Below are 18,509 nucleotides of genomic sequence, written 5' to 3'. Positions count from 1 at the left end.
CCGCAGCCGGGACGGCCCCGTTCTCCTGGGCTGCGCCAGGGGCGGGGGACGCGATGCCGGTCCCACGCCGGTAATAGCCCCCTTGGCCTCCCGCCGTGCCTTAAGGGCTGGGCCGGCTGGGCCGAGTCCGCGGGGCTCGAGCCTGCGGGGGGAGGGGGGCGGGGCCCGGCGCCTGCCCGCCCCGCTATTGGCCGAGCGCGGCGTTGAGTGGCAGGAACCCGCGGGGCGGAGCCTGGCCCCGAGGTGCCGCGCTGCCATTGGGCGGGGCGGGGCGGGGCGGGGCGGGGGAGGTGGGCGGTGAGCGGTGAGCGGCGTGGGCGATGACCAATAGGGAGGGGACGCTGGCTGCAGGCGCGCAGTTCGGACCGGTAGCGAGCGGCAGCGGCGGCCCGGAGCCATGGCGGAGGCGGGGGGCGGCGGGGGTCGCGGCCGCACCGGGCCCGACTCGTGTCCGCTCCTCAGCCTGCGGCGGCGGTCGCGGCACCAGGGCCCGGAGGAGGCGGTGAGGGGAGCCCGGGGCGGGCAGGCGGCCGCTGGCGGGGGAGGGGCAGCACTTGGGGGGGGGGGGGGGCAGCACTTGGGGGGCAGCACTTCCAGCCGGGGTGCGCTTTGGGGTGTCCCCACAGGGATGGGGGGATGACGGGTGGGACACTGAGGGGCCCACGGGTGCCCGGCGCTGCCCCAGGGCCATCCCGGGGGGCTCAGGGTCCCACCCTGGCCACCCGCCCCCCCCTCCTGGGGACCCCCGTCTGCCCCCTGCCTCCTCCAGCCCCACGCCCGGGGGCTCCTTCCTCCTCTCCCCCAGGTGACGCTGGAGAAGGTGCTGGGAGTCACCGCCCAGACCGGCAGCGGCCTGGCCTGCGACCCAGCCACGGGGCTGCTGGCCTACCCTGCGGGGTAAGCGCCTGTGGGGACCCCCTGGGACCCTTCTGTGCCCCCCCCCCAAATCCCAGCCGGGGAAAAACCTCCCCCCTTCCTACCCAGGTGCGTTGTCGTCATCCTGAATCCCCAGGAGAATACACAGAGACACATCCTGAACACCTCCAGGTACTCCCTGAACCCCCCAAACACCTCCAGGGACCCCCTGAACACCCCCCAAACAACTCCAGGCACCTCTGAACACCTCTGGGGACCCCCCAAACACCTCTGGGGACCCCCCAAACACAGGCTGTGCCATGCATCAGGTTTCAGGAGCGACACTTGCGCAGCTTCCAGTGTTTTTCCTCCCTTCTCCCAAGAAAACCCTCAGTTTTCCCCCCGGAGTAGCCCAGTTGTTAAAGAAAACCCAGTATTTTTGTGGTGTGTTTGACCTTGGCTGGGTGCCAGGTGCCACCAAGCTGCTCTGTCGCTCCTCTCCTCAGCGGGACAGGTGGGGAGAAAATGAGATGGAGGAAAAAAAAACCCAAAAAACCCCTCATGGGTCAAGATAAGGACAGGGAGAGATCACACCAATTACCACCATGGGCGAAACAGACTTGGGGAAACTCAGTTTAATTTATTGCCAGTCAAATCAGAGCAGGAAAGTGGGAAATAAAAACTAAATCTTACTACACCTTCCCCCCACCCCTCCCTTCTTCCTGGGCTCAGCTTCACCCCCGATTTCTCTCCCTTCTCCCCTGCAGCGGCACAGGGGGACAGGGAATGGGGGTTGGGGTCAGTCCATCACTCCTCGTCTCTGCCGCTCCTTCCTGCTCAGGGGAGGACTCCTCACACTCCTCCCCTGCTCCAGCCTGGGGTCCCATCCATGGCAGACAGCCCTCCTGAACTGCTCCAGCGTGGGTCCCTTCCCTGGGTGCAGCCCTTCAGGAGCAGCCTGCTCCGGCGTGGGTCCCTTCCATGGGGTGCAGCCCCTCAGGAGCAGCCTGCTCCAGTGTGGGTCCCTTCCATGTGTGCAGCCCCTCAGGAGCAGCCTGCTCCGGCGTCGGTCCCTTCCCCGGCGTGCAGACCTACAGGAGCAGCCTGCTCCGGCGTGGGTCCCTTCCATGGGGTGCAGCCCTTCAGGAGCAGCCTGCTCCGGCGTGGGTCCCTTCCATGGGGTGCAGCCCTTCAGGAGCAGCCTGCTCCAGCGTGGGTCCCCACGGGGTCACAGCTCCTGCCAGCAAACCTGCTCCAGCCTGGGCTCCTCTCTCCACGGGGCCACAGGCCCTGCCAGGAGCCTGCTCCAGTGCGGGCTTCCCCTGGGTCCCAGCCTCCTCTGGGCACATCCCCCTGCTCCGGCGTGGGCTCCTCCCCGGGTGCAGGGGGATCTCTGCTCCCCCGGGGTCCCCATGGGTGCAGGGGCACAGCCTGGGCTGCACCAGGGGTGCAGGGGAATCTCTGCTCTGCGCCTGGAGCACCTCCTGCCCTCCTGCGCTGACCTTGGGGGCTGCAGGGCTGTTCCTCTCACATATCCTCACTCCTTTCCCCAGCTGCAGTTTTGTGTTCCTTTGGGTTTTTTTCCCCTTCTTAACCACGTTGTCCCAGAGGCGCTGCCACTATCGCTGACGGGCTCGGCCTTGGCCAGCGGCGGGTCCGTCTTGGAGCCGGCATCGGCTCCGTCGGACATGGGGGAAGCTTCCAGCAGCTTCTGACAGAAGCCACCCCTGTAGCTCCCCCGCTACCAAAGCCTTGCCACGCAAACCCAATACAATTTTCCAGGAAAACCCTGAGCGCGTTGGCCTTCTCGCCCGACGGGAAGCTCATCGTCACCGGAGAGGTGGGTGCCACTTATTTCTAGTCACCTACACCAATTTTGGCTGTCCTAGTGCTGGTGGGGTGGAGTAGCCAGGATTATTCCTCCCCCGCTTTTTGGGGGTTTTCCACCCAATTTGGGATCGTGCTGGGAGGGTGGGAACACCCTGTAGGGTCAGAGGATGTGCCGGCTGGCCATGGGGGCTGGCGAGAAGGGGAAAGCCGCCGCCACACCGCCATTTTCCCTGCGTAGAACGGGCACCGACCGGCCGTCCGCGTGTGGGACGTGGAGGAACGGGCGCAGGTCTCGGCGTTGCATGGTCACAAGCACGGCGTGGCTTGCGTCGCCTTCTCCCCCAGCGCCAAGTACCTGGTGTCGGTGGGGTACCCGCACGACATGGTGGTCAACGTTTGGGACTGGAAGGTGAGCTCTGACCAAACCGAGCTGGCTTAAAGCAGCTTAAAGTTCCCTAAATCTGTGGGAAAACAGCCCTTTTCCATCTTTTCTCATGGTCGCTCGTGGCTCCAGACTTTTGGGGGGTAACACTTGTTCTGCCCGACCCAACCGTGTCTTTCTTTCTGAGCAGAAAGACTCCCTGGTTGCGTCGAACAAGGTGTCCTGCAAAGTGACGGCCGTGTCCTTCTCTGAGGACAGCTACTTCGTCACCGTGGGGCACCGCCACGTCAAGTTCTGGTTCCTGGACTCGTCGAGGGAGCTGAAGGTGAGGGGGTGCCCTTTGCTGATGCCCTCTCATGGGACGCAGGCAGTCGATGGAGCTGAACCAGGGCTGGATGCTGCTTAAATCCTTGTCACCGAAGCCGATGTGACATGGGAGCGGGTGGTTTCTGTAGAAAGAACTGAAGAAATGCCAGGTCTTCCCCCCAGAATTGACGCTGCGTCATACCTGAGCGCTGCTTCGCTCCGCTTGGCTGGCACCGGACCTTGAAGCTGGGGGTGCTTTGGCTCAGCCCGGAGCTGGGGATGCTCTGGCTGGTGAAAGCCCGTGGGTGCACAGCAGCTCTGTCGGGGAGCGCGTGTGGGCACAGGGACGCTGCCAACATCCAGGGCCGTGCCTGCTCCCGAGGGCCGGGAGCTGTTCCCTTCGTTAATGCTCGTTAATGCCGGGTTGGCAGCGCTGCCCCACTTTGCAGGTCAACGAGACGGTGCCACTGGTGGGACGCTCGGGGCTGCTGGGAGAGCTTCACGACAACGTCTTCTGTGACGTGGCCTGCGGCCGAGGGCAGATGTCAGGCAGCACCTTCTGCATCTCCTCCTCGGGACTGCTCTGCCGGTTCAATGAGAAGCGGGTGCTGGAGAAATGGATCGTTCTGAAGGTGTGTGGCGGGAATCCCCTGGACCCCCTGGGGCGAAGCCCACCGGCAGGGACCTTACCCACTCCGGCCGCAGGTGCCGCTGGCAAACTGCCTCTGCCTCAGCGAGGAGATGATATTTTGCGGCTGCGCCAACGGCACCGTGAGGATTTTCCAGGCTTGTGACATGCGCTACCTGAGCGACCTCCCCAAACCTCACCCCCTGGGCGTGGATGTCACCCAGGACCCCCCACCGAGGTACCGCATGGCCGAGGGGCAGCAGGGATCCCCCTGTCCCTCCCTCTGAACCGCCCAGCGTGGCTCCTGTCGCCGAACCGTGGGGTATCAGACCCCACAGCTCTCATTGCTCAGCCTGCGAGCTCGTCTCGATGGAGGTCTGAGCTGAAACGCATTTGAATTGGTGCCCGATCTTATGCATGGTGAAGGGCGGCGAGGCCGGGAGAGTGGTGTCAGGCTTGTGGGGGGACCCCGCAGCTTCATTTTCCCCTTTGTTTCGGGGCTGCGTGTCGGGATATGGATGCCATTTGCAAACTGAATCTGCCTCTGGCAGAGCGCTCTGTGGGCTCTGGAGGGGTTGGCCCCCTAAAACTCTGCACCCTCGGGATGCGACCCGACTCCGTCTCCCTCTCCCCGAAGGCGGCCGGACCTGGTCTACCCTGACACCATCGCCTTGGCCTACGATGCCTGCAACCGCTGGCTGTCCTGCGTCTACAAAGACCACAGCGTCTACGTCTGGGATGTTGGGGACCTGCGGAATGTTGGGAAGGTGTGGTCGGATCTGTTCCATAGCTCCTTCGTCTGGAGCGTCGAGGTGAGTGCGAGTGGGTCCCACAGGGGCGATTCAGGGCACCCGCAGCCCCGCTTTCCTTCCCCCCCCCAACACGTAACCCTCTGGGTGCAGGTATACCCCGAATTCGAGGAGCAGAGATCCTGTCTGCCTCCTGGATCCTTCCTGACGTGCTCCTCAGACAACACCATCCGTGCCTGGACCCTGGAAAATGGCTCCGTGTGCCCCATCCGGGGCAGCGCCTACAGCACGGTACGATGGGGGGCTGCATCCCACCTCCCTGCTCCAGGCAGCCCCCGAAAACTGCGCCAGCAGCTGGGGGAGCTCAACCAGCTCCCCATGCTCTTATCTTGCGGGATTTGCCTCTAGAAAATGAGGTCGCTGGAGGTTTCGGGGTGGTTCCCATTGGCTTCTTGCTGCTCTCGGTACAGAGCCGCTGCCCAAGCGGGAGATGAGTGGTGATTTTTAGTGGGTTTTGGTGATTATAGCGAGCCTGGAAACTGCTTTCCGTTCTCCTGCACTTGCTATTTCTGTCTGAGCGACCAAAGGACACAGCTGTGCTTCTCAAATCCTGGTGTTTCCTGAGCGGGAAGCATGGAAAAATGAAGTGGGGATGGCGGAAGCAGCTGGGTGACGTGGGTGGGCTCCTCCCCTCCCCAAAGAGCCACCTGCACTCTGCCGGGGGCCTGACTGTCTCCTCTCCTCCCTCACCAAGACCCTGCTGAACGTCGTCTACGTGGACAACAACACGCAGCACCTCCAGGACTCCTCCAACGCGCCCGACCGAAGTGAGAACGTGGGTCACCTCGATGTCAAATCGGGGGTGCGGGTGATGCAGGTCAGCCCCGACGGGGAGCATCTGGCATCGGGGGACAGAGGAGGAACCCTCAGGCAAGCGGCACCATGCTCAGCCGAAAGCCAAAGGACGGTGGCGGCTGGGTGGCTGCGGGGGCTCCCCACCACTCGTTTTAGCCATTCACCTTTTTCCCTGAGCGTCTCTGAGTCCCCTCGCCGCCTGCCGATGGTGTTCCTGCCTGGCTTCGCTGGTTACTGGGGGCTGAGCCGACGGTGCGCTTCCCTCGCAGGATACACGAGCTGCAGTTCATGCAGGAGGTGGCTAAAGTGGAGGCTCATGATTCAGAAGTTCTTTGTCTGGAGTATTCGAAGCCGGAGACCGGTGAGACTTCATCCCAACAGCGATGCCTGGAAGCCACCACCAGATAAGTCCTCAGGCTTTGGCAGTGAGCCTTGGGGCTCCGCTTTCTGGGGACCGGCTCTCACCGGTGGGAGAAACTTCACCAAAGGAGCTGAGGCATCCTGAAAAATGAGCTTTGCGGGGAAGGGTCTCTCCTCCCGCTCGGGGCCACCAGGAGCTGGAGACAAGCCCCGGGGCCGCGCAGATTAAAACCCGGCTCAGCCTGTGCTGGGGTAACCATCCCCTCCAGGCAGCGGGAAGGACCTGGGCAACCACCGCCGCTTGCTCTCCCTTTAACCCCCTGCCTGGAACTGGTTTACATCAAAATCTTTGCAGGGGATGACAACAAATACACCATTTTGTTAACAAAAACCTTCAGTGCAGCGCTATTTTAACACCCTCTTTTCCGACGGCCCCAGGAGCAGCGCTGCTGGCTTCGGCGAGCAGAGACAGGCTGATCCACGTCTTGAACGTAGACAAGAACTACAAGCTGGAGCAAACCCTGGACGATCACTCCTCCGCAATAACGTCAGTCAAATTTGCTGGTAGGTGGCTGAACGGCATCCCAATTCCCCCTGCTGGGCTGCTCTTCGCCGCCTTCTGCCTTGAAGATGGGGTGTTTCCCTCTGCATTTACGGACCTAAACTTCAACGTCTGCGTTAGAGGGGGCTCCTCGGTAGGAAGCAGGCGCCTCCAGGCAAAAAGCACCAAGCCATCTGTTGGAGGGGAGCCATAGCGGGGGCGTCCCACCCTTGGATTGCATGTAGTTCTTAAAAGAATCACTTTTTTATGGATTCATTCATAATCATTTTTTCCGATTCACTTGGCGGTGAATTTGGAACGGAGGTGATATCTGATTGCCTTTCCCTGCACTCTCTTTGCTCAGGCAACGGGAACATTCAGCTGATAAGCTGCGGTGCTGATAAAAGTATTTATTTCCGCGATGCCCAAAAGGTGGGTTAGCGGCATCTCCACGGGGATCTGCTATTTCTCCCTGAAAATGGGATGGGTGAGAAGGCAACACGGCTCTCCCTGTCTCCCTACAGCTCCCGGACGGCTTCAATTTCGTCAGGACGCATCACGTCGCCGAGAAAACTACCCTGTACGACATGGACATCAACATCACGCAGAAATATGTCGCCGTTGCCTGCCAGGACAGAAATGTCAGGTGAAGGCGCTTCTCCGTGCCGGCTCAGGCTAAACCCGCAGCAGGGTTGCCTTTCTCCCATGGCTCCGGTGTCCCCAGGGGGGTCGTCGCCAGCTTGCCCACCTCCCGCTCCTCTCGCAGGGTGTACAGCACGGCCAGCGGGAAGCAGAAGTGCTGCTACAAGGGCTCGCAAGGTGACGATGGCTCCTTGCTGAAGGTAAGGGGGTGATTTGCACCACGCGTCGGCCATCGGGGCGTCCGCAGCAGCTCCCTCGGCACAGGGGGGGCTGCGGTGGGGCAGGATTGTCAGCGGTGCTGAAGGGTTTGGGGCTGAGCTGTTGGTACCCTCAAGGGAAGAGCTGCCAGCCAGAGGGACCTGGAGACATTGGCCAACGTGAACCTGAGGCTCAACAATGCTGAGCGCAAGGTCCTGCAGCTGGGTGGGAGCAATCCCCCGTCCCAGCACAGGCTGCGGGATGGGTGGGTGGGTGGATGGATGGATGGATGGATGGAGAGCATCCATCCAGCCCTGTGGAGAAGGACTTGGGGACGCTGGTGGGCGACAAACAGGACGTGAGGCGGCAACGTGCGCTCGCAGCCCAGCAAGCCAAGCGTCTCCTGGGCTGCAGGTGCAGGGAGGGGCTTCTCCCCCTCTGCTCCGCTCTGGTGAGACCCCCGCTGCATCCAGGGGAGGCCACGGAGATGGCCCGGGGCTGGAGCAGCTCTGCTGTGGAGAGGGGCTGAGGGAGCTGGGGTTGTTCAGGCTGGAGAAGAGATGGAGACCTTGCTGCGGCCGTTCAGTGCTGGTGCGGGGCTCGTGAGAAAGGTGGAGAGAGCCTTTTAGCAGGGTCTGTAGTGACAGGACAAGGGGCAACGGTTTTGAACTGATGGAGGGGAGGGTTAGGTTGGACGTGAGGAAGAAATTCTTTGCGCTGAGGGTGGTGAGACACTGCAGCAGGTTGCCCAGAGCAGCTGTGGCTGCCCCATCGTGGGAAGCGTTCAAGGCCAGGCTGGATGGGGCTTGGAGCAGCCTGATCTGGTGGGAAATGTCCCCGCCCGTGGCAGGGGGTTGGACTGGGTGGTCTTTGAAGGTCCCTTCAACCCGAAGCTGCCTGGCTCCGCTTGCCTTCCCACCGGCGGCAGAGCCTGACCCACCGCTCCTCTCCCCAGGTGCAGCTGGATCCCTCGGGCACCTTCCTGGCGACGAGCTGCTCTGACAAGAGCATCGCCCTCATTGACTTCCACTCCGGGGAGTGCGTTGCAAAAATGTTCGGCCATTCAGGTTCGGTTCCTCTCGGAAACCCGGGAGGTGCCTTGGGAAAGGGGAGACGCAGAGAAGAGCTGCCAGGAAGCCCTCAGCGCTATGCCTACCCCTGCCTGTCCCCCGCTCGGCCGTGAAGCCCCCCAGTAACACCCCCGCTATGTCGCTTAAATCTTCTGAATGAGCGCGGGGAGCGTGGTCCTGACAAGCAATGCCCCCCGCGTTTCCTTCTCTTCGGCACAGAAATAGTCACGGGGATGCGGTTCACCTACGACTGCAAGCACCTCATCACCGTCTCAGGAGACAGGTAGGGGCCAGCGGAGCTAAGAAATAGTCTGATCTGTGCCTTGCCCTACACGTCTCGCCCAAGACACAACAGGAGAATTGGCTTTTGAGAGAATTGGGTGGGACGTACGTACAAGCGGAGGCACTGCTGGAGGGCTTGGGTGGATTAAATTAATTGTAAAGCCCCCCGTATCCAAAATCTGGGGGGGACCTGACACACACCCCCCCCGCTTCTACCACCAGCTGCATCTTTATTTGGCACCTGGGCCTCGAAATCACCAGCAGCATGAAGCAACACTTGCTGGAGCTCAACCCGCTGCAGCCAAAGCGGATAAAGGAGCCCGGTCCCCTGGCACAGCTCAGGTAGTGGGGAAAAGCCCCTCATCCCCACATCCCACCCCCAAAAATGGCTTTTGGGGTGGGAGGGAGCTCGGCGGCCCCACCATTCTCCCCTCCTCCAGGCAGAAGACCTATGTCACAGTCCCCAGCGGGACGGCAGCCCCCGGTGACGGCGGAACTTCCGACGAGGAGCCTGAGGAAGAGCGAGGCGATGCCTCGTCCCCACAGACCCCCTCCAAGGAGGACTTAGAGCCGCGTGCGTCACGGGCTGGGGTCCCTCTGCAGCCATGCCCCATTTTCTGCCCGTCTTTCCTCCAAGGGCTGCGGCTCCCGGTGCTGCTCCTAACCCCACTCTCCCCCTCCAGCTCCGGCGTGCATCCTAACCAACGGCAGGCTGCCCATGTGGGCAAAGAGGCTGGTAAGTCGCGTGCCCGCACCTAGAGATGTAATTTAATTTAATTTAATTTAATGGGGCGGGATGAAGATCCCTCTGCTCCACCTCCACCCGATCCCCTCTCTTCTTTCCCCCCTTCCCAGCTGGGAGAGGTGGAGGACGGGGACAGGGCGGCTGCCAGCCCCCGGGGGAGCTACCGGCCGCAGGGGCGATGGGCAGAGCGCGCTGAGAGGGGCCACATCAAGACCCTGCCGGAGGCCGAGCCCCCCTACTTCATCCCCATCGACCCCCACCTCGAGGGCGACGCGGAGCTCCGGCCCAGCAGCCTGGAGCGCTTGCTTTCAGAGGTCAGTCGCCCCCACCCCGAGCTATGAGGGGCCGGACCCTGCACCCTCAATCAACCCTCGCCAGAATCCGGTTTTAACCATCCCTGGAGACCCCCAGCCCGCCAGTGCCCGTCTTTCTGGGAAAAATCTGGCTACAGACATCAGCTCCCCATCTCTGGCAGACGGACAGCTCTGCCAGCGACTCCACCCAGGACTTTCAGCTCTCCGAGCTCCTCCTGGATGAGGAAACCAACGGGGGTCTGGAATCGCCAGATGCGACCAGCCTGGAGGAGCTGCGCGTGCCACAGGCGAGCAGGTTGGTGCCGGCCAAAGCCGACGGCCGGGTGGGAAAGCAAGCGCCGCGTTTCAGTATCAGTGTTAAGCCAACCTCCCCCTGCTAGTTTGGGCTTTGCTTAACATCACCACGCCGAGTCCCGGCTCACACGGAGCTCTATCGCACCCTCATCCCCATCGTGTCCTCTTCCCCGTTGTGGCTTTCCCTTTCAAACCAAATTTCAGAGGATTTTGGCAATGCCGGAAGGTGCCAGCCTGGCAGCGCAGGGCAGGACGGGGCTCCCCTGCTCACACCAAACCTCCAATCCGGCCCCGAAAGCCCCGTTGGGGTTGGAGGAGGGAAACTTTTTGGGCACAACTTAACTTCATCCCAGCCAAACACCCGAATGTGGGCACATGTGTCCTAGCTCGGAGCGACAGTGAGCGCAGAGCCGGCGGTGGCAGCCGGTGCTTGGCCGTCACCGACCTGCTTGCCTCCCGCCAGGCAACGCGTGATGGAGCTGCTGCCGCACCCCGTGTACCCGGAGGAGCTCAGGATCAGCCAGGAAGACACTTCATCCCACGTTTCGCTCTGCCTGGGAACGCTGGTGCCTTGCTACCAGCCGGAAGGTAACGTCAGGAGCGTGGCCAGGGCGGGAATGCACCACGAGTGCTGGCTTTGTCAGCGCTAAACCCTGGTGACCGAGCGAAAAGCTCGGGGGCGGCTTTAACTCTTGGGGGGGCTGAGAATAAAAACGGCCTGGTACTAACAACCGTCGCGGGGGGCTTTCCCTTCCGGCTCCATCCCGGCAGATGAGGACTCGGTGGGCTCCACCGGGGAGGTGGAGGAGCCGGAGGAGAACCTGCCGCAGGGCAGCTCCCTGCCCCAGACCCCTGAGCAGGAGAAGTACCTCAAGCAGCACTTCGAGACGCTGGCAGACACTGACGCTGGAGGTAATGGGAGAAACCACAGGTGGACGGAGCCGGCGCCTTTGGCACGGCTGATCCGGGCGGATTCTAGCGACACCAAGCTAACCCGTCCCAACCTGTGGCCACAGAGAAGTTTGATGGCTCCTTAAAGGATTTAAAACCACCCGAACGTGGGGATGAGGAAGACTTGTTCCTGAACCCACGCTTGAGCATTTCAGCCCGGTTCCTCTCACGCTGCCAGAAGAACAGCAGGTGGGTGTCGGGTGCCACGTCTGTCTGTCTGTCTGGCCAGGAAGGGGTTCCCCACTCCTGACCCCCTCTCTTGGCCCGCAGGCTGGTGCCCGTCTTCCCCCCGCGGGCACGGCCCCAGCCACAGAGCCCTGCCCATGCCCAGGAGCCGCTCGGGGAGCAGCCAAAAACATCTGAGGAACTCCAGCAATCGGAGGCGAGTTCGTTTTCTGCCTAAGGGAGGGGGAAGTCTTTGGGAGAAATAACCAATACCAGGCATTTTTGTTCCTCGGGCCGGACTAAGCGCTGCTTCCGTCAACTTTTTAGAAACCGCTGGATGAAAAACCTTGGGAAACGGGAGAGGAAACGGGCTCTGACACCGGCGATCCCACGGGTGAGTGTTTGAGGACAAGAGGGGCTTCCTTTGCCCCAAAACCCCCTCCCACATGGGGACGAGGCATTTTTTTTGTCCCCTCCCGGAGTGGGGGACACGGCTCAAAGCAGCTGCAGCGCCCACAGGATCCCACCTCCGTGTCGAGACCTTCACCACGGCCCTGCAGCTGCTGCGGACCCGCTTCCAGGAGATGCTGGGGCTCTACGACCAGGTCGGTGCCTCCCAAGGAGGGGGAACCCCCCGATTCACAGCGTTTCGGGGGGGTCATTCGCTCTGCCTTCCCTCGGAGGACCAACTGCTGACGTATTTTGGCCACATCCATGGGGTTGGACCCCCAAAAAACTGCGACTCACAGCTCATTTCGGAGCCGAGGAGCCAGGGGAGTGCTTTAACCACCCGGCAAAGGAGCGGGGTGACGAAGGGACCCCCTCCCGCAGGTGACCCTCTGCGCCGAGGCCACCGAGCAGGACCTCCTCCAGGCGAGGACCGCGCTGGCCGCCCTTTTCCACTGGCTGGAAGTGGAGCTGCGCTCCCGTGCTGTAACCTGTGCCACCGACACCCTGGCACCACCACCGGACCCTGAGACCCTGGCGCTGCTCCGTGCCTACTCAGACTCCCTCGTGGAGATGGTCCGGAGGAGGCTGGAGGGCAGCAGCCTTGAAACGCTTTAAAGTTAGGTACTGGGGAGCAAACCCCTTTCTCGGTTAAATATTTTTCAATTTTTTTAGGCAATTCTCTAAGTTTCAAACATTTTGGGCGGCTCTTGGATATATGTTTTTCTCCGGTTTCCATCTCATTCCAGTCCGAGCCCCCCAAACACCCGGTGAGTGCCCCGGCAGCCGTGTCCCCTCCCAGCCCCGACTCTGTTCCATGCCACCGGCAGCGGGGCGGAAGCGGCCATCACTGGCGAATTTAAAGGTTGTTAACGGAATAAATGTCTTTTGAACCCAAGCAAGGGGTTTTGGGGGTTGGTGGATTCAGCCCCCAACAACCTTGCCGGGACCCACGAGGCTTTCATGGGGCTGCAGGATGCCTGGGTACCCCCCGCAGCCCCCCCCGCCAGCTCCCGTTGCACCCAGCGGCAATTTGGGGTTCGGTGAGGTGTGGGGCGGCTGGGAGGTGATTCAGGGTAGCCAGGGGGGTGATTTGGGGCCCAACTGGGCAATGTGGGATACAGGGGAAGGAGACTGGGGGCAAATCAAGGCTTGACAGAAGGATTTGAGACATGGTGGGGGCAATCTGGGGGCATGGGGGGGACTGGGGTACCCAGAGGGCAATTTAGGGTACTAGGACTACACTATGGGGCCCGTCATGGGCAACTGGGGGCACCGGGGATGCAAACTGGGGTCTGGTGGGGTGAGTTAGAGCCTGGTGGGGGCATCTGGGACTGCTATGGGGTGATGTGGGGCAACCTGGGGACCCTGGCTGCAATCTGGGGCCAATGAGCACATTTTGGGGTACCAGGGATGAAATTTGGAGCCTGTCAGGGACAATTTGGAGCCCCACAGCTGCAATTCAGGGCCCATGGGGACATTCTGGGGTGCCAGAGATGCAATTTGGGGCCCAGCAGAGTGATTTGGGGTAGCAGAGATGCGATTTGAGCCCCGCAGCTGTGACATCTGACAGGGAGACAGCCCCGCCGTCCCCAGCGCTACCCCACCCCCAGCAGCCCCCCCAGACCCCATGGAGCCATCCCACCGCCACCCCACAGAGCCGCCAACACATCCCACTACCAAAAATATCCATTATTGTCACCAACGTGCCCCCCCCAGCGGGTACGCTGGGGACAGACCCGGGGTCGGGCGTGCACGGGGCTGCTGGGGGGGGGGGGGGGGTACATTTTGGGGCGATGGCTGCCATCTGGAGTAATTCTGAGATCATCTCTGGGCGCCGTCACTCGGTCCAGCGGTGGCCGCAGTGTGGGGCGGTGCAGACGTAGTAGAGCCTCATGGCGTCCTGGGGCGGGGAGGAGGGGACGGTCACGGCGGGGGGGGGGGACACATGGCGGGGACGGTGACAGCTTTTTGGGGGGGCACAGGGTCAGGGGGTCACCTCACCTCGGCTCTGGCGCTGTGTGACTGGAAGAAGACGGCCTCCTTGTGCCCGCACCTGGGGGAGAGGGGACGTGAGGGTCCCGTGGGGGACAGCGCAGCCCCATGGGGACACTGGAGCTAGAGGGGGGGACAAAGGGGGACACTGGAGCTGGGGAGGGCATGGCAGACCCGAGGGGGGACACCAGAACAGTGTGGCGATGGAGGGCCCATGTCCCCACGGGGGTCCCCACATCCCCATGGGGGTCCCCGACATCCCGGCTCACTTCTGGCAGGGGTGGTCCTCGGTGCGGGGCAGCGTGGGGTCTTGGGAGACGTCAGCGATGATCTGCGTGAGCTCGCTGCGAGGAGACACCGGGGTGTTAACTGGCCCCCTTAATTACCCCTAGGCTATTAATAACCCTGGGAACCCCCTCATTAATTCCCCCAAATAATTATTAGTACTTATTAATTACCCTGTGTTAATTGCCCTTGAATTGTTCTCCCTTATGGCCTCCCCTTATTAATTACCCACCACTTGCCCCTCACTCTTAACTACCCCAATTATTCCTTTATTAATTAATTAACCAAGAACTATTCTCCTTTATTAATTACCTCCATTAATTACCCTTCACTCATCTCCCTTTATTATCTACCCTTATTAATCGCTCACCCATTACCTCCCCCTCATTATTTTCTTATTAATTACCCTAATTCCTATTTTGCTGATTACTTTCTTATTAATTACCCCACCAGGCCTTTTTAATTGATTTTTCCTTACTAATTTTCCTAATTGCTCTTCACTAACACCCCCCCTAGCTGGGAAACAGGGACCCAGGCGCCCAGAGGGGACCCTAACGAAGTCGCTCCGCTAACAAACGCACTCCACTTCGTGGGTGATCTTGTTGACGTAGATGCAGCTGTTGTCGGCTTCTTGCTGGTAGTCGCAGTTGCGGCACTGGGGGAAGAGCGGGGGTCAGGGACTGGTCCCGGGGCCAGACTGGGAGGGGCTGGGCCTGGTCCCAGTGCCGGTGGGGGATGGGGGGCACGCAGCCCAGTGCCCCGGGACCGGTCCCCGTGGCAGGGGGCACTCACGGCATAGAGCAGGATCCGGTTCTCCTTGTCCTCCTTGGGGTACAGCATGTTGTTGCTGGGGGGGGCACGGGGGGGTTACTGTGGGGTCTCTGGGGGGCCCGGCCTGGTCCTGGGGCTGCGTCCCCTGGGGAGGGGGGGCTGGGGGGCACAGAGGGGTGTGAGGGGGACCTGGGGGGGGGGGGGAGTTGGGTGGCAACCAAAGGGCCCTGGGGGGGACGACTGGTGGATCCCGAGGGGTGTCTGGGGGGGAACCAGAGGGCCTTGGGGGGGGGGGCGAGGGGGTGTCAGGGAGCCTCGGGGGGGTCTGAGGACCCCGGAGGGCGTCAGGGAGCCTTGGGGGGGGGGATCGGGGAGCCCTGGGGGGCGTCAGGGAGAACCGGGGGGGGATGTCTGGGGGTCCTGGGGGTGTCAGGGAGAACTGGGGGGTCTGAGGACCCCGGAGGGCGCCAGGAAGCCTTGGGGAGGGTATCGGGGAGCCCTGGGGGGTGTCAGGGAGCTCGGGGGGATGTCTGGGGGTGTCAGGGAGCCTTGGGGGGGTATCGGGGAGCCCCGGGGGGTGTCGGGGAGGGAACCGGGGGTGTCCGGGGCCCCCTCACCACTCCTGGCAGAACCGGATCCCCACGAAGCCCGGCTCGTAGGTCCCGTCCGCCTCCATGGCGGCCCCGCGCATGCGCACGGCGGCGCCCGACGGCGGCCGCGCGGGGACAGAGCGCGACGGGGAGACCGGGCCCCGCCCCCCCGGGCTCGGGGCCCCGCCCCCGGGGCCCAGAGCTCCTGGCCCCGCCTCCCGCCCCGGCCCCGCCCCCCGAGCTCCGGGCCCCGCCCCTCGGGCCCCGCGCGCTGCGCCCCGCGGCGCCCAGGGGCTCCCCCGCTCATGGCACGCGCGCGCAGCCTTGCACGCCCGCACCCCGCGCGCCGCTCGGTTGCACGCCCCGCGCCTTGCACGCTCGCGCGCCGCTCCCCCCCCCCCCGCCCCTCGTGACTCGCACGCGCCCGCCCCGCCCCGCCCTACTCCCTCCGCCCCCCCCTCCTCCGGAACGCGTCGCTATTGGCCACCCGGCGGCGGGCGGGCGGCGCGGATCCCTCGCCATTGGCTGGCCGGCGGCGCGCGGGGCGGCCCAACGGCGCCGATTGGTCGAGCGGCGGAGGAGGGGCGAGCGTGCGGGGCGGGCCGAAGGTTCCAGAAGCGGCGGCGGCGGCGGCGGGGCCGCACCATGAAGGCGGCGGCGGAGCCCGGGGCCGGGCCGGTGCCGCTGCTCGGGGCGGGCTCCGTGTCGCTGGCGGTGAGCAGCAGCCTGAACGCCTTCCGCGCCCACAAGCGCTACAGTACCGGCCTCACCATCGCCGAGTTCAAGGTACCGGTACCGGGGCCTTCCCCGCCGGGCGGGGCCCTCCTCGTTCTCCCCCTGGCAGGGCCGGCCTCAGCCGGGACCCTCCTCCTCCTCCTTCTCCTTCTCCTTCTCCTCACCAGGACTGGACCCCAGCCAGGGCCAGCTCCCCGCTCCCGCTGTGCCCGGCTCGCGGGGGCCGGGCCCGGGGAGCCCCCCCTTCCCCAGCAGCGGGGTCCCCGGGGCCGGGTCCCGCCCTGACGGATCCCCGCTCCCCGTTTCCCGCTTCTCCCCCAGTGCAAGCTGGAGCTGGTGGTGGGCAGCCCGGCCTCCTGCATGGACCTGGAGCTGTTCAGCGCAACGGAGGAGCCGCTGGGACGCCTGGACTGTGATGAGGCCCTGCTGGGCTCCTACCCCGTGGCCGACGGCTGCCGCGTGCATGTGGGTCCCTTCTCCCCCCCTCATCTTCCTCCCCGCTTTTCACCCCAAAACTGGACCCTGATATTGCCCTGGTGAGCCCCATTTCCCGACTTCTCCCACTTGAAGCCCCGCTGGTGCCGGTGCGGCCCTTTTCTCACCCCAAACCAGGCCCCATGTCCCTGCTGGTGCTAGCGCACCCCTTTTTCCCCCAAAATGGGTCTCCCCTCGGGGGAGAGAGACCCTGCGATAACTCCCGGGGGGTGCCGCAGGTGATCGACCGGAGCGGGGCGCGCATCGGGGAGTACGAGGACGTCTCGCAGGTGGAGAAGTACGAGATGGCCGACAGCGATTATGAGAGGCGGCCAGGTGATGCTGGCATCCCCGTGGGCCACCCATCCTCCCCGGGGATGTCCCCTCTGTCTGTGCATCCCCGTGACACGCCCCGTCCCTGCGGTGTCAGCTCCCTGGCCCCGAGGGGACGTCCTCACCCCGTGTCCCCTGTGGTGGCACTAGTTCTGTGCCTACTGGTGTCGTGGAGGTTGCCATCCCGTCCCTTGCGGTGGCACTTGCTCTGTCCCTGCTGTGTTGCCACCACCCCGGTTGAAGTGACCATGCCCTGTCCCCCATGGTGACTCCCTTCCTGTCCCCCCAATTGAGGTGACCATCCCCTGTCCCCCATGGTGACGCTCTTCCCGTCCCCACTGCGTCACCCCCCTGGTTGAGGTGACCACTCCTTGTACCCCGTGGTGACGCTGCCACTGTCCCTGCCGTGTCATCCCCCCCGATGTCCCCCGTCCCTATCCTGGCTGCGTCGCGAACCTCTTCTCAGGGACCTCTGTCACGCGCCCGGGGCTGCTGCCGTGCCACACACGTGCCAGCGCGGGCGTCTCCATGTCCCCGCAGAGTCCCTGCGGTCCTTCCTGCGGCAGCGGCACTGGGGACGCTACGACACGGAGGGGATGCAGCACCAGGCGGCTGAGCAGCAGCAGCGGCGGGCGCAGGAGGCGGCGCTGGCGGCCGCCCTCCCCCTGGGCGCGCGCTGCCAGGTCCGGGTGCCGGGACAGCCCTGCAAGCGGGCCACCATCATGTACGTGGGTACGTGTCCCCAAGCTGTCCCCAACCCCACCGCGTTGCCACCAAATCCTCCCCCTGCAGTCACTGACACCCCCCCCCCCATTTTCCCCGCAGGCCAAACCGACTTCAAGCCGGGGTACTGGGTGGGCGTCCGCTACGACGAGCCGCTGGGCAAGCATGATGGCAGGTAGGGTCCCCAAGGTGTCCCCTCTTTTGGGGGGGGGGGGGGGGGGGAGAGGTGTCTTTGGGCCCCCCCCCAAGCTCTGTGCCCCCCTCCCTGCAGCGTGGGCGGCCGCCGTTACTTCGAGTGCCAGCCCAAGTACGGCGCCTTCGTCAAGCCCCAGAGCGTCACCCCCGGGGACTTCCCCGAGGAGGACGACGGCCTGGAGGACGAGCTGTGAGGGGGCACGGGGGGGACACGGGGCGGGGGGCACTGGCGGGGGGCACGCAGCCTCAAGTCGCTGGGTTTTTCCCTTGTTTTGGGGTGGCCGCCGCTGGCTCTGTCCTCTTCCCCCCCCTGCAGCGTGCGCCAGCGCTGGTTTCACCCCAAAGTGCCCCAAAATGCCCCCCGGTGTCCCCGTGTCACCGCCCACCCCCCCGTGTGTACCCGCTGGGCGCCGCCCTCCTGGCGGGGGCGGGGCTCCCCTCGCTGGCCACGCCCCTTCCGTTGGAGGGGGCGTGGCGTGTGTGTGCGGCAGCCAATGGGCGGGCGCGCTGAGGAGGAGGCGGGGCCAGGCGGCGGCGCGGGAGCAGCGGCCGGGCGGGTGAGTGGGGCTGGCGTGGCCCGGCAACGACCCCCCCCTCCCCCCTTGCGACCCTACAATAACACCCGCCCCCGCTAACGGAGCGCCGTGTCTTCCCTCTGCCACAGCCGCTGCCAGCGCTGCCCCCGGCCCCGGGGAGGGCGCCCGCCGCCTGTCCCTGTCCCGGCGGGTCGGCCCCGCCTCATAAAGTGGCTTTTTAAGGTGAAAACCGGTGTTTTGGCCATTTTTGTGCGCGGG

At 64.0% G+C, this 18,509-nt stretch overlaps 3 protein-coding genes across 3 annotated transcripts; 2 read left to right on the top strand and 1 right to left on the bottom strand.

The window, feature by feature from the left end:
* Window positions 1-397: 397 nt before the first annotated feature.
* WDR62 (WD repeat domain 62) lies at window positions 398-12,232 on the top strand. Its single transcript, XM_075725397.1, has 30 exons — window positions 398-502; window positions 806-897; window positions 985-1,047; window positions 2,638-2,695; window positions 2,924-3,094; window positions 3,258-3,392; window positions 3,823-4,005; window positions 4,079-4,239; window positions 4,639-4,813; window positions 4,904-5,041; window positions 5,505-5,680; window positions 5,875-5,966; window positions 6,404-6,529; window positions 6,871-6,938; window positions 7,031-7,152; window positions 7,273-7,348; window positions 8,302-8,413; window positions 8,636-8,699; window positions 8,921-9,040; window positions 9,139-9,272; window positions 9,382-9,434; window positions 9,554-9,757; window positions 9,919-10,052; window positions 10,515-10,639; window positions 10,823-10,963; window positions 11,068-11,191; window positions 11,273-11,384; window positions 11,495-11,561; window positions 11,687-11,772; window positions 11,999-12,232. Exons 1-30 carry the CDS (start codon window positions 398-400, stop codon window positions 12,230-12,232), a joined length of 3,651 nt encoding a protein of 1,216 aa, XP_075581512.1.
* A 1,205-nt stretch (window positions 12,233-13,437) lies between these two features.
* Window positions 13,438-15,356, bottom strand: POLR2I (RNA polymerase II subunit I). Its single transcript, XM_075725423.1, has 6 exons — window positions 15,283-15,356; window positions 14,687-14,741; window positions 14,476-14,549; window positions 13,879-13,953; window positions 13,619-13,670; window positions 13,438-13,517 (listed from the first exon to the last, which is right to left on the bottom strand). Exons 1-6 carry the CDS (start codon window positions 15,354-15,356, stop codon window positions 13,455-13,457), a joined length of 393 nt encoding a protein of 130 aa, XP_075581538.1. The 3' UTR covers window positions 13,438-13,454.
* Window positions 15,357-15,900: 544 nt separating this feature from the next.
* Window positions 15,901-17,909, top strand: TBCB (tubulin folding cofactor B). Its single transcript, XM_075725420.1, has 6 exons — window positions 15,901-16,041; window positions 16,312-16,455; window positions 16,704-16,800; window positions 17,338-17,529; window positions 17,623-17,695; window positions 17,792-17,909. The coding sequence occupies exons 1-6, from the start codon at window positions 15,901-15,903 to the stop codon at window positions 17,907-17,909; spliced, it is 765 nt and encodes a 254-aa protein (XP_075581535.1).
* The last annotated feature ends 600 nt before the right edge of the window (window positions 17,910-18,509 follow it).

The sequence above is a fragment of the Pelecanus crispus genome, chromosome 30 (assembly GCF_030463565.1).
Source record: "Pelecanus crispus isolate bPelCri1 chromosome 30, bPelCri1.pri, whole genome shotgun sequence".
Lineage (NCBI taxonomy): Eukaryota > Metazoa > Chordata > Aves > Pelecaniformes > Pelecanidae > Pelecanus > Pelecanus crispus.
This window is presented reverse-complemented; position numbering and strand designations above follow the sequence as displayed.